This window comes from Oncorhynchus masou, chromosome 23 (genome assembly GCF_036934945.1).
Source record: "Oncorhynchus masou masou isolate Uvic2021 chromosome 23, UVic_Omas_1.1, whole genome shotgun sequence".
Classification (NCBI taxonomy): domain Eukaryota; kingdom Metazoa; phylum Chordata; class Actinopteri; order Salmoniformes; family Salmonidae; genus Oncorhynchus; species Oncorhynchus masou.
Genome location: NC_088234.1, coordinates 22,563,638 through 22,580,243, shown reverse-complemented (window position 1 = coordinate 22,580,243; position 16,606 = coordinate 22,563,638). Strand labels below are relative to the sequence as shown.

General features: G+C 40.6%; 1 protein-coding gene across 3 annotated transcripts in view; it reads left to right on the top strand.

The window, feature by feature from the left end:
* The window catches only part of LOC135510599 (phospholipid-transporting ATPase ABCA1-like), a 246,065-nt gene that overhangs the window by 176,502 nt on the left and 52,957 nt on the right, over nt 1-16,606 (top strand). For all 3 annotated transcript variants that reach the window (XM_064931639.1, XM_064931637.1, XM_064931638.1), the window contains exons 37-40: nt 3,042-3,219; nt 6,632-6,747; nt 7,289-7,433; nt 15,321-15,444. In XM_064931639.1, coding sequence (XP_064787711.1) covers nt 3,042-3,219; nt 6,632-6,747; nt 7,289-7,433; nt 15,321-15,444 — 563 coding nt within the window. The remainder of the gene's footprint in view (nt 1-3,041; nt 3,220-6,631; nt 6,748-7,288; nt 7,434-15,320; nt 15,445-16,606) is intronic.

Here is a 16,606-nt window from a genome sequence, read left to right as displayed (position 1 = left end):
ATGTGACAGCAGAGAGCAGAAAGAGGGGGATCTATTCATCAAAAGAGACCAGCAGGAGCTCTGAATTGACAGAATGTGAAAGTATGGAAGGCAAGAAAGCACAACATGCCTTTAGCGGGGTGAATGATATTCAAACAGCATGGAGGATCAAGAGTTTCCATGAAGAATCGTCATTGGTTCTCGGAAATGTTTTCAGTAGTTTGGCCTGATTGCTAGTCAAAAAGAGAATTCAGTCAAACTGAGTCATCTATTGGTAACAAGCTAATACATAAACTAACAGTATATTATAGAACGTAGATAGAATTGGTCCAACCAGCCATATTTTACATATAAATAAACCATATAAGACTTGTATACTAATTCTCGAAATTTGATTTAATTTGAGTCATTAAGCACAGTCCTTACACAGTGATGTACAGAATGTAACCGTTTTATTTTGGATGCAATGTTCAGACATTCACAGAAGTAGCGACAGCGCAGCACAATCATCCAAACTGGAAAAATGTAGGCTACATTAGTCCTCGTGCTAACTGAGGAAAGACTTGAGGAAAGTGGTCAACTCTCAGCTGACAGCAACCACAATATCAATTAACTAATAGCAATTACTATTTACAATTGATCACATCATGGGTGAGCTCACCATTGATCGAAATAATTTAGTAAAACACTTTCTTAAAATCGAAAGTAATCTGACGATGGGTAGTTTGCGCTCCAACATGTTTGTTTTTTCCCGCGTCAAACAAAGATGAGAAGAGAGGACCATTTGAAACAATGAGCGCATTCTGACATCACGCGCATAAAATAACTGGCACTGCGGCGACCGTAAAATATTCACGCGTGAAAAGTTTAATATGGAGAAATGAAAAATAATCCCCCCTTTGTGTACTAGTGGTGTGTCTAAACAGTTTGACTCAATAGTTTACTTTGAGATAAAAGCACCACATTTGTCACAGAGGTAAATAGATGTAAGTACCATGAAAATATATAGATATGGAGCCACCCCTAATTTGGCACCTTGGGGCCGTGGCAGCTACTAACTACAAAACGTGAATACATTTTTAGCTTTCAGTCAATGTCTCTGTACCAAGTTGAGAGTCTCACATTTCAGATGCAATAGCGGACATGCATAAAGTTGCCGGCCCATCTGTACTTAACCACGGATGCTTTATTTGCTAAGTTTGCCATATCAGACAGTGCTCTCAGAGTTTCCATTACTTTTTTTTTTTGCTTGTTTTAGCAGTAGCACAGTATACTTGATCCCAATACTATTGACATATTGAACCCTGTCGCGCGCTGTAGTTACGTCTATCTTTATCCACCTCCGCCCATTGGACGTGAGTTGATAGCCCATAGCGTTACAAAGTTAGAGTCTGATGGCACCACTGCCCATATCACTCATATCAGCAGTCATCTTAGGTTGTACCGGTGTGTCAGGTTAGCTTAATCACCAATTTATCAGCCTCTGAGTATCACAGAAACACAGCACTTTGAATGTTGCTTTTAAGGAAATTGATCAAAATAACTGTTAAAAACATGAAAAACATACAAAAGCGTATACTTTTTTTACGCCAAATGTGACTGTAAATGTGTGTATCTTTTTTAAATGTTTATTTAGGGGACTTTAAACTATTTACTTGTGTCACAAAAGGTTAATATAAGAAAAAGTGTTACAGCTTGACATACAATCATCACCATAAAAAATCACTCCTGTTGGTGCTTTCAGGGTTATAAATATGTTGGTGCTTTTAGGATTAAGTAGAAACTCTTCTCCAGAGCAACTAAAGTATAGGTACAACATTTCAGTAGCATCTGTGTTCATTCCAGGTCAAAGGCAAGATTAATGACAAGACTGGGGCAGAAAGTGTGAGATTTCACTTAGAATGAAACTCAACACCTGGAAAGGTTATGAGGCTTACTTCCACCGAAAGGCCTCTTGACCATTCCTCTATCTACAGCCCCTGAGGGCTAAGCAGATATTGGCCTCAGATCCCTGGACTACTTTTGACAAGGGCCTATAGGGGTCCGGTCAAAAGTAGTGCACTATATAGGGAATAGGGTGCCATTTGGAATGCATCCAATGTCAAGTTCGTAACATATTTCTCAGACAGGATTTTCTTCCCTCTTTACCACTGTGACCCTATCTGCTCCCTTGAGTCCTCGATTGATAGGACTAATTGTCAGGTGAAATGTCTGAGTGGCCTCTGGCTCTTGTTTGTTAGTAAAGGAAGTATATGGGTTTCAAATGTGTCCTCGGTTTTCCTCTGGCTACTTCTACTGTTTCCTAGTGAGTCATTAATCCATTATGGGAAAGAAGCAAAACAAGGGAAACACTATTTTGTAAGTGGTGACTGCATCATGGGAAACGCACGAAAACAAAACACTTATAGAATTATAAACACACGCTGTTCACACACCAGACTAAATATTGTATGGTCCTTTAGGACTGACCGGTACGGGTTTAGGCCAGGTTACTGTAGAGCACATGACAGAAGATGTGAAAGAGTAATGAATACATTTCATGATTGATGGATCGATACTAGAAAAATCAATCACCCTTGATGGTGGATTTCAATATTTTACAACTTCATTCTAGATGGTTCTGCACACTGAAAGTAGTCTGTGGGCCGGGAGAAACTGTAATCCATTGTTCGGTTTTCTTTAAGAGGTCCCTTCACCTTACTTTATCTACCGATAGCTTGTTAAAAATTCATGGCAGTGATTGAGTCATGTGGAACATGGGAAAAATAGGCTGAAATAAACTCAATTATTTGGTTTGACCTTCTAGGTGATTTGGCAATTGTTTTGCTCCCATCACAATGTATTTTCAGCTAACAGTTGCTAGAGTTAGCTGACGTTTGTTAAAGAAAAGCAAATCATAGATTAGGGTTTATCATCTAACATTGAATTGTAAAATACTAAACTTCCCCTTTAAAACAATTGACCCTTTTCCAGTTCTAGAAATATCAACCAGACCTATTGATCATGCTAGAAGATCACACAGGATCAAACCTGTACTCAACTTCCTGTTTTCTCTCCTTCAGGGCCGCCACCTCCACCGATGTGGTGGTGTCCATCTGTGTCATCTTTGCCATGTCCTTCATCCCAGCAAGCTTCGTCCTCTTCCTCATCCAGGAGCGTGTCAGCAAGGCCAAGCACTTGCAGTTTGTCAGTGGCGTCAACCCGACCGTCTACTGGGTCGCCAACTTCGCCTGGGATATTGTAGGCTATCTTCATTAGAGAATTTAATAGTTCAGAATTCAACATTATTGTCCAATGTGAATCGTAAATGTGTCTTTTTGCTGTCTTATGTCATTCCCAACCCCCCGGACATCACACATGCACACATGCAAGGCACAGGGTCAGCCACAGAGAAGGGCCCCTGGAACACATTAGGTGTTAATTAAGATCTTGCTCAAGGACAAAACAGCAGTTATCTGACACTGCTCTATGTTCACTACATACTTCAGTCTGAGAATGCCATCATTGAAGTCGTTTGGGGTGTTGTCAAAATGAGGGGTGTTGTACAAAACAAAGTCATCAGCGATTGGATCATTTCTAACCAATCAGAGTATCAAAGCCAATGAAAGATTATCAAAACGCTGTGTTACCCACGTGTCCTGGCTCTGGCACAACCCATCAGTTTCTGAGACCAATCAGAACAGTTAGAATATGTTTGCATTCTAGAAATTGTCAAGGAGGTACTCAGATCTTGACTCATTGCAGAGAAGAAACAAACATCCGTGGGCGTGGGATGACGTTTTGCCGGAACAGAGAGTTTGGTTAGTCAGGCAACAATGGCAGTTGGTGGCACCTGAGATTCTGATGCCAGCAAAACTTCGGTTTCTCCGCCATCTTACCCCTAATTGGTGAGCACACAAGGGGGTACGCAATTGCATTCTACCGTCCAGTGTGAGGAAGCAAACCTCAACTAAAAGTTTGAAAAATGGCAAATGTACCTGTGATCGCAATAGCTGCTCGGAAGTCCATGCCTGAGTAACTGTCATTGGCTGGCGTTGAATTATTGACACCGGCTGTTCCGATTTGTTGTGCTCAACAAGCTTAGCAGTGGCAAAAAGTGATGTGAAGCGGTAGAACATGTGCACTTTCCGTCAGGCTTAATGGCGTTAAACCGTCTATCAGTAAACTCAGGTAACTATTAGCTATTATGCTGGATGAATGCTAACAAAATGAAAGATAATTTGTAATTATGCAGAGAGTCACATTTTTTTAGGAATGCGGTTGAGAAACTGTCAGATGGTGAGCTTAAGCATTTCTGCTCTCCCTGAATGCTTCCCAATGGGACAGTGAAGCATTTCTTCTTCTTTTGGCTGTATACTTAAAAGGTATTGAATGTAGATGCTGCCATGATTACAAATATTATACCCCCCAAAAATTGCTTACCTCCATGTCATTGTAAAGGTGAGCGGTTTGCATGTCTTCGGGGCATGATATTTGTGCGTCTGTAGCTTTCTCACTTACCATTATTCACGATTCATTCAGGATTATCTAGCGAAAATGATTAAACTCACCATCTGACAGAGCTTTTCGACCGCATTCAATACCATTCCTGATATGAGGCACAGGGGAGGGAACTGTGGAGTAGAAGTTTGCAAATCACAGACAGGTATGTTCTTTTTATTTGTATATGTAGTTTTTTCCCACATCGATCCTTCATGCCTATTGCAGTATTTAGCGATTCATTAGCCAATATCATGATTGTAAAACGTGTTTCAGATAGAAAATTGATATTCTTATATAAAGTTGAAGTTGGAAGTTTACATACACTTAGGTTGGAGTCATTAAAACTCGCTTTTCAACCACTCCACAAATTTCTTGTTAACAAACAATAGTTTTGTCAAGTCGGTTAGGACATCTACTTTGTGCATGACACAAGTAATTTTTCCAACAATTGTTTACAGAAAGATTATTTCACTTATAATTCACTGTATCACAATTCCAGAGGGCCTTTAAACAGCTTGGAAAATTCCAGAAAATGTCATGACTTTAGAAGCTTCTGACATCATCTGAGTCAATTGGAGGTGTACCTGTGGATGTATTTCAAGGCCTACCTTCAAACTCAGTGCCTTTTTGCTTGACATCATGGGAAAATCAAAAGAAATCAGTCAAGAACAGGTTGACCTCCACAAGTCTGTTTCATCCTTGGAGGCAATTTCCAAACGCCTGAAGGTACCACATTCATCTGTACAAACAATAGTACGCAACTATAAACACCATAGGACCAAGCAGCCATTATACCACTCAGGAAGGAGACGTGTTCTGTCTCCTAGAGTTGAACGTATTTTGGTTCAAAAAGTGCAAGTAAATCCCAGAACAACAGCAAAATGGCTTAAGGACAACAAAGTCAAGGTACTGGAGTGGCCATCACAAAGCACTGGCCTCAATCCTATAGAAAATGTGTGTGCATAAATGAAAAAGCGTGTGCAGGCAAGGAGGCCTACAAACTCAGTTACACCAGCTCTGTCAGGAGGAATGGGCCAAAATTCACCCAACTTATTATGGGAAGCTTGTGGACGGCTACCTGAAACATTTGACCCAAGTTAATACATTTAAAGGCAATGCTACCAAATACTATTTGAGTGTATGTAAACTTCTGACCCACTAGGATTATGGTGAAATAAATAAAAGCTGAAATAAATCATTATCTCTATTACTATTCTGACAATTCACATTCTTAAAATAAAGTGGTGATCCTAACTGATCCTAAGACAAGGAATTTGTACTTGGATTAAATGTCAGGAATTGTGAAAAACTGAGTTTAAATGTAGTTGGCTAAGGTGTATATAAACTTCCGACTTCAACTGTACTACAGTTAGGTACATTGCGAGATGGTTTTCATTAGATTTGTCCAGTCAGGCCAGCCTCAGACTCGTCTCCTCATATGAAGGGGAATAGATTGCTTTCTTGTTAATGAGCAAATGAAAGAGGGCAGCTGGAAAAGCGAATTAAAACCTAATCTATAGAATTCACATTTACTAGAGTTCAACATATTTTCTTTCAGAGAGAGTAACTGCATAGTCTAATTAGGTGTTATGTGTGATTTATTACTGCGTAACTACATAGTTCAATGAGGGGTTGTGCTTTATTACAGTGTAACTACATAGTCTAATAAGGGGTTATACATGCTTTATTACAGTGTAACTATATAGTCTAATAAGGGGTTATACATGCTTTATTACAGTAACTAAGTCTAATAAGGGATTATACATGCTTTATTACAGTGTAACTATATAGTCTAATAAGGGGTTATACATGCTTTATTACAGTGTAACTACATAGTCTAATAAGGGGTTATACATGCTTTATTACAGTAACTAAGTCTAATAAGGGATTATACATGTTTTATTACAGTGTAACTGCATAGTCCAATGAGGGGTTGTGTGCTTTATTACAGTGTAACTACATAGTCCAATAAGGGGCTAAACATGCTTTATTACAGTGTAACTACATAGTCCAATAAGGGGCTAAACATGCTTTATTACAGTGTAACTACATAGTCCAATAAGGGGCTAAACATGCTTTATTACAGTGTAACTGCATAGTCCAATAAGGGGCTAAACATGCTTTATTACAGTGTAACTACAGTTAATGGGTTTTGTGTGCTTTATTACAGTGCAACTACATAGTCCCGTGTCTAATAGTCATCGTCATCTTCCTGTGTTTCCAACAAAAAGCCTACGTGTCCCTTCCTAACTTACCAGCTTTGATTCTGCTACTGATGATGTATGGGTAAGTAGAACCAAAATGATATCCATATTTTTATGTGCTGACTTACTCAGTTCAAAGAAGTTTCATGAAAAATAAGAACATTGTGATTGGACTATAGATGTAATGTTCATATGGAGCAAGAAGTTTGAAATGTTTGTATTGCAGTACGAAAAGCTCAAATTGACTTATTAGATCCTTTTGTGCCCACATAGTGCTTAGTCAGTAAACATCTCATACACGCTACAAATAATATTTGAGTGTTGTTTAACTTCAAATTCACAGTTTTCCACATGGTGTGCCACAGTCAATACAATCCAGTGAGCTCTAAACATATTGGGACAGTGACACATTTGTCATTGTTTTGGCGCTATACTCCAGCACTTTGGATTTGAAATGATAGAATGACTATGAGGTTAAAGTGCAAACTGTTCCTTCAAGTCTGTATACCCCTCTTCATGTATCATGAAGAACATTCATGTTCTCCCCCTGTCTCATTTCACACGGTGCTGTTTAAATAGTAAGATATGAAAACTTCTATGCAGTTAACCATCTGTGTTTTCAGGTGGTCTATCACACCCATGATGTACCCAGCCTCGTTTATCTTCAACGTTCCCAGCACGGCCTACGTGGTGCTGACCTGCATCAACCTCTTCATCGGCATCAATGGGAGCGTGGCCACCTTCGTCATGGAGTTGTTCGCTGATGATGTAGGTGATGCGGGTTGCCTCTTTCCTGAGTCTTCATTGTTACAGTGTCCATATTAGGACAGCTTCGGGGTGACAAGGGCTCGGTGTCTGTGTCCTTTTGGCTGTCCTAATGTTGATACCGTACATACTGGGAGGGAAATACACACATTTATCAAAGAAACGATTGCTCACTCGACTATTATATCAGGGTGATTACATTTTTGTCGAGCTAATTGATCCCTTTCCTCAATATACCACTGTGTATTTGTGTGCAGGCTTTCAACTAGTTCGAGGGAGATTTTCCTCCTGGAATTGCTTTTTTTTGTTGATTTTAACCCACTGGATGAGTTTCAAAGGTGGTATTTTAAATTCACTTTAATGTTTAATTGTGAGGTGAGAATTGTGTCTTTGTAGAATGTGCTTCATCCATCTTTCTTTCATACCAAAAGCTTCCCTTTCTCCCTGGAGAATCAAAAGACAAAGATGGAGAAAAGAGAAATAAAGAAAGTGACTAAGAGAAAAAGACAACTGGAGAGATTGTTAAGAAGATGGATAGGAACAATGAGAGCGGTGGAGTGTGAGATGCCATTTTTCAGTGTCATGGTTGCTTTTGTTTAGACTGAATTGTCAGTTAGCAAAAGCATGGCTGGTTCAATACTTACCGAGATAACAATGAGTTAACTTCATGGAAAATGCTCATACACTGAACAAAAATATAAATGCAACATGTAAAATGTTGGTCCCATGTTTCATGAGCTGAAATAAAAAATCCCATACATTTTCCTAAAAGCTTATTTCTCTCAAATGTTGTGCTCAAATTAGTTAACATCCCTCTTACTGAGCATTTCTCCTGTGCCAAGATAATCCAACCTCCTGACAGGTGTGGCATATCAAGAAGCTGATTAATACCACCATTACACAGGTGCACCTTGTGCTGGGGACAATAAAAGGCCACTTTAAAATTAGCAGTTTTGTCACACAACACAATGCCACCGATGTCTCACGTTTTGAGGGAGTGTGCAATTGTCATGCAGAGTGCAGGAATGACTACCAGAGCTGTTGCCAGAGAACTGAGTGTCATTTTAGAGAATTTGGCAGTACGTCCAACCGACCTCACAAGCATAGACCACATATAACTACGCCAGCCCAGGACCTTCACATACGGCTTCTTCACCTGTGGGATTGTCTGATGTGGGGTGTTGTGGTGCTGAGGAGTATTTCTGTCTGTAATTAAGCTCTTTTTGTGGTGAAAAACTAATTCTGCTTAGCTGGGCCTGTCTCCCCAATGGGTGGGTCTGGCTGCCAAGGGATGGGCCTATGCCCTCCATGGCCCACCCATGGCTCCACCCCTGCCCAGTCATGCGAAATCCATAGAATAGAGCCTAATTTATTTATTTAAATTGACTGATTTCCTTATATGAACTTTAACTCAGTAAAATCTTTGAAATTGTTGCATGTTGCGTGTATATTTTTGTTCAATATATTTATGCTAAGGACAACATTTTCTTAGTTTAACCATTCTTTATAAGTTGGAACCAGGCCCCCAGTGTCTACTCTGCTGGGCAGGTAATGCGTGGAAACCTAGCAGTGCCAAAATCCCTGGTCCAAACATTGTTTTTATGCTCTGAAATGCTCTGAAATATGTTTATTATGATGAAGTTCAATCCCCAATGTGAATTATTTTAACATTCGCTACAAATCGAGATAGTTAATTAAATTAGTGAACGCTCACTTCACTTTCTACACATTGAGCCTCGTTGCCGCTTTGATTGGCCAAATTAACAGAACACATCCCGTGTGTGTGTGAGAGAGAGAGAGAGAGAGAGAGACCATTTGTGCTTATCCGTGTGTGCACATCTCTAGTGAGTGTGTGCATGCTTATCAGTGGAGGCTCCTCAGAGGAGGAAGGGGAGGACCAACGTCCCCAGTGATTTTCAGAAAAAGAAAACAATTTATCCTTTTATGATAAAAGTATAATCACATCGCCAAATAATCGATTTAAACATACTATTTTGCAAAGGCGGTCTACAGTAGCCTCAACAGCAGTAGGGTAGCACCATGGTGTAGCCTAAGGACAGCTAGTTTCCATCCTTTTCTGGGTACATTGACATCTATACAAAACCTAGGAGACTCATGGTTATCACCCCCTTTCATAGACTTACACAGTAATTATGACAACTTCCGGAGGACATCCTCCAACCTATCAGAGCTCTTGCAGCATGAACTGACATGTTGTCCACATTTTGTCCACCCAATCAAAGGGTCGGAGAAACAATCTTGTGCTGAAAGCATAAGATAAAGCTAGCGTGCAGTGCATAAAATGTTGAGAGTAGTTGACTCAAAGAGAGAGAAATACAATAGTTGAACAGTTTTGAACAAATTAATGTCTTCCAAAATGAAGGTGAAGCAAGAGAGAGATTTTATCATTTTTTTAGATAGCAAATGCAGCTAGCTAGTTTAGCCTACTAAACCACCCTGCTCAAACAGAGGGATGCTATGTTAGCTAGCTGGCTATGACTATCCAACACAACACTGTAACTCTTCCAAGTCAAGGTAAGCATTTGGTTTTACTCATTTATTGCCACCGGGGCCTGCCGGTGTAAGTGCTATACTGCTTATTGACTGCACACGGTAGCAGGTTTACTAACCTACTTTAGTTCTATTAGCTATGTTGACTATGACATTACTTTAGCTAATATGCTGACAACAATGTAGGCTGTGTGTAGCGGTTATGATATGGTTTGGTTTGGAAAGGTTTTTTCACCTGGTCACATACAGCTGATGTGTTGTGCATTGACGTCCACAAGCGACGAAGGGAAAAGGTGAGAGGGGGAGAGCGCATAGATGCGAGAAGGAATATAACGTGGATGTAATGAAACTGTGTTTACACATGATCGGGGTGTATTCATTCCGACGATTCTGTTGAAAACATTTTCTTAAACGGAACAAAGCGAGGATAAACATACAGTACCTGAATTTGTCCAATAGAAACTCTCCTTTGCACCTGTTGAACTAATGATCACACCCTATATCAGCTAGAGGCAAGCGGAAGTGTGCAAGGTGGTATTGAATGTGTCACTGTCTGTCCATGTGTCACCTCAAATGTTTCTCTCAACCTGTGTGCACCTAGCTTGTAAACTTTCATTCATAGACTATGTTGTAGCAACCTCATGAATGGTATAGGGAAAATTTGAATATCATGTAGTAGCCTAAATCTATTGATGTTACATTGAACTGGGTGAATGGAATATGAATGACAGTCAACCAATATGGTAATAGAAATAAGGCCATGCTCATGGAAAAAACTAAATTGCAGTCCCTCATCTTAAACAGCACTGACCGCCACTGGTGGTTATCATGTATTTGTGTGGGTGTGTTGTAAGCACTTCACTCCGACAAGTTGCAACATCAGGTTCCCCCATCTGAGCTTCCACTTCAAAAGTCAGCTAACTCTAATCTCCACTCCAACCTGAGCAATATCTTGGCTTCACTGACTTCGTCATATGCTCCTGTCCTTTGAACATTCATCTTCTCTCCACCCTCTCTGGTTTCTCAGACACAGCTTAATGTCTGCGGTCTCCTTTTTACATAACCAGACAACCTCGTTTGCATAGAGATTTCATTATTGTCATTGCCGTCGTTCATCATTGATTTGTTTTTGGTTTGTCTTTTCGCTGACAACCTCCCCATCAAACAAAATCATATTTTTGTTGTCACTTGTTTTCCCATATATTTATCAGTATTGTTTTGGCGAATCTCATTCATAAGGGGCTCTGGCAATAATAATGGAGCCCATGCCGGTCACTGCCAATTTGTGAGAGTGACTTACCAGACTCCTCCTTGTCAAGGGCATTTGCCTAGTGTATTGGAAAGCCTGCTGTGTAGTGTAGCTCTGAGGGTCAATTGAGACATGCCAGACAGGGGACAATAACAGCCCAGCTCTCACTCCTGGGGATGTCAATGCAGATACGAGCCCTGTAGTTGGCCACGGTCCCGGACTGATGCATCACTTATCCTACCAATCGACTGTCAGAGTTGAACTGTCACTGTTGGACCACCTGGAAAAATAGGCTGCGACATGCCAGGATGTTTCCACATTTCCTCTGTTCTGTTCTGATAGACCCGATGAACAGAGAGGAGCCAAAATGGCCGACGTAGATAAGGATGCACCCCCCCCCCCTCCCCACACACACACACACACACAGTTAAGCGCGACAGGTTGTATCGAGATATCTGGCTCGATCTTTCTCCGTCGTCTCTATTTCCACGCTTTCATGCTTTTATTCCTTTGCTTCCACTCTGTGCTGTGACGATAGCTAAAATGGGAACAGCATAGTTGAAGTTCTCTTCATTCATTTATTTCTCCACTGAAGGTCAAAGTGAATAGCTCCTCCTATGGGACGATGACTGGTAGTCCAGAGGGAATGATATTAAAATAAAAAAGCCAATTCCTGAGACAAAAGCAAAGGACACTGCAGCATCACATTTAGTACTTTATGTCCCAGTTGTATCTGGAGACCGAGCGAGGAGCATGGAAGATCCCCCCCCCCCCCCCCCATGCTACCTGAGCATCGCATCAATCGCAGCCTGCCTTGCATGCATGAGACAGCACCTGAGTCAATAGACCAGCCGCTAGCCACTCAGACAAGCTTGTAGGGCATGGATCTGGCCAGGTTAGGGGCAGAGTGAGTCGGTAGGGAGGAAGTCGATGGGGCTGCATTAGTCAGGGACATAATGTAGTTTAATTGTAGTGTGCTATATGCGTTGGCGTGGTGATGGGTGTGGGTGGTGAGGGGAGGGATATGTGTTTCAATACAGCTGTCTACATTTATCAGCTGTCTACATCTTTCAGTGTATAATATAGTGTTTTTGTATATACAGTACATAGTACACAACATTCCATTTGGGATGTATTGTACATTACTGATTATGAAGTTTGAATTGAATTCCATTTACACATCTAGTTTGAGAAATCAGCTAAACGGTCACAATCCCCACAACGCTTCCAGCCATATATTTTCCTTTTCGGAAGTCCCTCCGGTGAAGATGGAGGCGATGCTTGGGGAATATGAACACTAAAGCAATATGGGTCAGACGAGAGCCTTGGAGATTTTTCCCCTTCAGAACCCATTCAGAGATGATTTATGGGCATATAGCGCAAACTTTGAAGAAAATTGTCAAGCGTTTCGTCATTGCCTAAAAACCTCTTTGATCCCCTTGATAAACACCCAGTTGAGAGAAGATCTGCTATTTCACATATTGATCTTAAATTAGGTCTCTATTTCTTCAAATCCTTTTCGATGACAAATGGGCCCTCGGCTGCACAAGGTCATTGGTTTGCTTTTATTATTATTATTTTTTCCAATTCACTTATGTTTCTAAGTTCAGGCTCTTTTAGCCTTTTGCCAGCTTCTTGAAGTTTGACCATGATGAATAGCACATAAAGTTGGGGCGGCAGGTTAGCCTAGTGGTTAGAGCGTTGGACTAGTAACCGGAAGGTTGCAAGTTCAAACCCCCGAGCTGACAAGGTACAAATCTGTCATTCTGCCCCTGCACAAGCAGTTAACCCACTGTTCCTGGGCCGTCATTGTAAATAAGAATTTGTTCTTAACTGACTTGCCTAGTAAAATAAAAAATAAATAAAATAAATAGTTCAGTAGGAATGGGCCCAGAATGTGTTGTAAATAAGAATTTGTTCTTAACTGACTTGCCTAGTAAAATAAAAAATAAATAAAATAAATAGTTCAGTAGGAATGGGCCCAGAATGTGTTGATATGACCAGATATATTCAAATTGGACTAGTAAAATAAAAAATAAATAAAATAAATAGTTCAGTAGGAATGGGCCCAGAATGTGTTGATATGACCAGATATATTAGCATTGAAAATAAAAGGTAACTATGTAATACATTATATGGATGGCAAGATTATTAGCCAAGATATCACGCTTGACATTTTAGTTGGCTGGCGTGTCCTTAAGTCTTTGAGGAAACAGGTTAGAAGTTCAATAAGAACGAGATGAATTGGCAGACATATTGCTTGACATTTGAGAGTTAGCTGTGACACCATAATCAATGAGGTATTTTTGTTTTGCATTCATACTTGCCTGTAGGGAAATTAGGCTCGGACTGCCCAGTTACTCCCTGGCAGAAATGCTCAGATTACTGCTGCATGTCAACTAGCTGCGACCTTCCAACTCTAACCTTTGATCTGTAGCTTAAGTTCGACCATTAGGAGAAGATAACAAATTTACTTGAAGTTGAGCTACATTATCACTGCTGTATACCCAGACACCTATACCAAATTTGTTTTAATGATGACGGTAGTGAGTTACCATCCATGACCAAAGATCCCAATTCCATCCATAACAGATGAAGGAAAACTGTACTGCTAAATTCATCCTGAACGTTTGCTCTACTATCTTAGAAAAAAAGGTGCTATCTAGAACCTAAAACGGTTGTTCGGCTGTCCCCATTGAAGAACCCTTTTTGGTTCTCCAAATGGGTTCTTACATGGAACCAAAAAGGGTTCTCCTATGGGGACAGCTGAAGAACCCCTTTGGAACCCTTTTTCTAAGAGTGTATGACAGGTGTTCACTGCTTCACATCCAACATGCTGCAAAAGCTCTCTGTGGACATTGCCATTGGATGGTGCCTCTAAACCACACCTGTGCTTAAAAATATAGCAGAAACAGTGTGTGTGAACCGCAATTGATTGAATCTGCAAGTTATTGAGTTGCAGACCAAGTAAATCCTTTCATTCATGCCATTCCTCAAACTAGAGGAAAACATTGCAAAGCAACAACTCTCCATGAAAAAATCTGACAACGATAAGGTGCCATCTGTCATTCTCATCTGCCACCCCACATTGCACCATGTTAAGAAATGCATCGTACTTTTCGCCTACCAGAAGAGGAAACGGAGAATTTATGTTTTTTTCTCAATATACGCTAGCGTCTTTGAAGACTATCCTGAGACCAAACGTATGCATTATGCATAACCTTGCTTTAGAACAGGCAGAAGTGGCAATATCTTTCCTCCATCTCTCTCATTCTCTCTCTATTCATCTATCCCTCTGATTCACTCTCCCCCTTCTCTTTAGTCCCTCAATCCTCTGTAATGAAAGCAATGTGGAGAGCTGAGACTGGCATTGTAGTAGTCAGTGCAGTCTGGCTGTCTTTCATTCCTTCTTCATTTAATTAATTAGGGCTTGTGTGCTTTAAAGGGCACCATCGTTCCGCAGTATAGCCACAGGGAGGAGAAGGGATTTCAGGAGGGGTGGCTTAATCAGGAAGGACCAGATATGAACGGGCCTAACCTAAGTAATTAAACAGCCAATAAGATGGCTGTGAATTTGTGCGATAGTGTGACTGTGTGCCTGTAGGTTTGTATTTTATTGCAAGTGGGAAAGTGAGAAGTGGGTGTGTATATCACTCTGAATGTGTTCATCTTTCAAAGTCTCAGGGCTTGAGATGAGAAAGTTTCCATCTGTATGTGTGAGCAGCTGTTCCTGCCCTCACATTACGCGGGTGAGAGAGACATCACTGAGCGAGAAAGCGTGCCCCTTAATAACGAGTCAAGAAGCCGAGGCTCATTTCCATGTCATTTGGCGCCCCACTCAAGCACGCAGTGTGCCTCCGCTGATGAGCAAGCATGGATGATGTGCTTTAATTATCTGGCTGAAAACTCGAAACTCCACGAACACTCTTTTACCGCCGCCGGGGGTTCCAAACCCGCTGGTTCCCTCAGGTCACTAGGAACGAGTCTGTCAGCACAGACGCATCCAGCGGGTTCTCTGTCATGTGTCACCCCTAATAACAATCTGCCCTTATGTCTTGCAGTCTTTCTAGTCTTTTATGCGTCACCAATGCATTGTTGTTGTTTTTCTGTTTGTGTTTTTTCTCTCACAGAACATCTCGAAAATCAATGGTATTGTGAAGCAGGTGCTGCTGATTTTTCCACACTTCTGTCTGGGTCGAGGGCTCATCGACATGGGCAAGAACCAGGCTATGGCCACCTTGTACGATAGCTTTGGTGAGCATCCCCCAACCACCATAGGAGTAAATCGAAGAATGGTGAAACTATTCAAATCAAACTTTTTTAACATATATCTATATCTTCAACACACATATTAAAATTGTACTTTAAATGAAGAAGAAAAAATCTGTCTTTTAGTATACTATACATACAGTATACTATCATTACACTCCAACTGAATAGCGTTGTACTTTTAATGACACATTACCATTTTCAATTTGAATTCATAACTGTAACAACTAAACTACGAAATGACACTGACAGTTATCAAACATTTTATTTGTAAATTGTCATCCAGCCATAACTGTTTTTTCCTTCAGAACAGTCTCTACTAGATGTTGAAAGTGTTCCACATGGATGCTGTCCCATGTTGACTCCAATGCTTCCCATAGTTGTGTCAAGTTGCCTGGATGTTCTTTGGGTGGTGGATCATTCTTGATACACACAGGAAACTGTTGAGCGTGAGAAACCCAGTAGCAATGCAGTTCTCGACACAAACTGGTGCGCCTGGCACTTACTACCATACCCCGTTCAAAGGCACTTAAATCTTTTGTCTTGCCCATTCACCCACTGAATGGCACGCATACGCAATCCATGTCACAATTGTCTCAAGGGTTAAAACTCCTTCTTTAACCTGTCTCCTCCACTTCATCTACACTGATTTGAAGTGGATTTAACAGGTGACATCAATAAGGGATCATAGCTTTCAGCCTTTTTAAAAATGTTTTGTGTACTCAGTGTGTATGTTTGCACTCACTGTACTGTACATTGCTTTGGATAAAAGTGGCATATATGATTATTATCATTATTATTAGTAGTAGTATTTTATTACTATGGGTAACAGCAAAGAACAAAGGTTCATCAGTGCAAAGCGTTCCCCTCCTAGCTAGATGGTATTAAACGTAAGTGGTAGGATGAAAGGTCAAATGAAGCTGAGTGGTAACGAGGAAAAGAAGGTACGCTGTAAAGAAAGACGATGCTATGGCTTCAGCTGTGGTGTTGTCTTTCAATATTCCATTCAGAATAACAGGTGCGAACTTTCCACTTGCTACATACTAATGCAAATTTGGTAGTGAACATTTTGGGTTTAAGATTAGCCAAACACCCAATAGCTTAGCTACTTTAAAAGAAGTCCTCTACTTATACAATGCTTTCACAC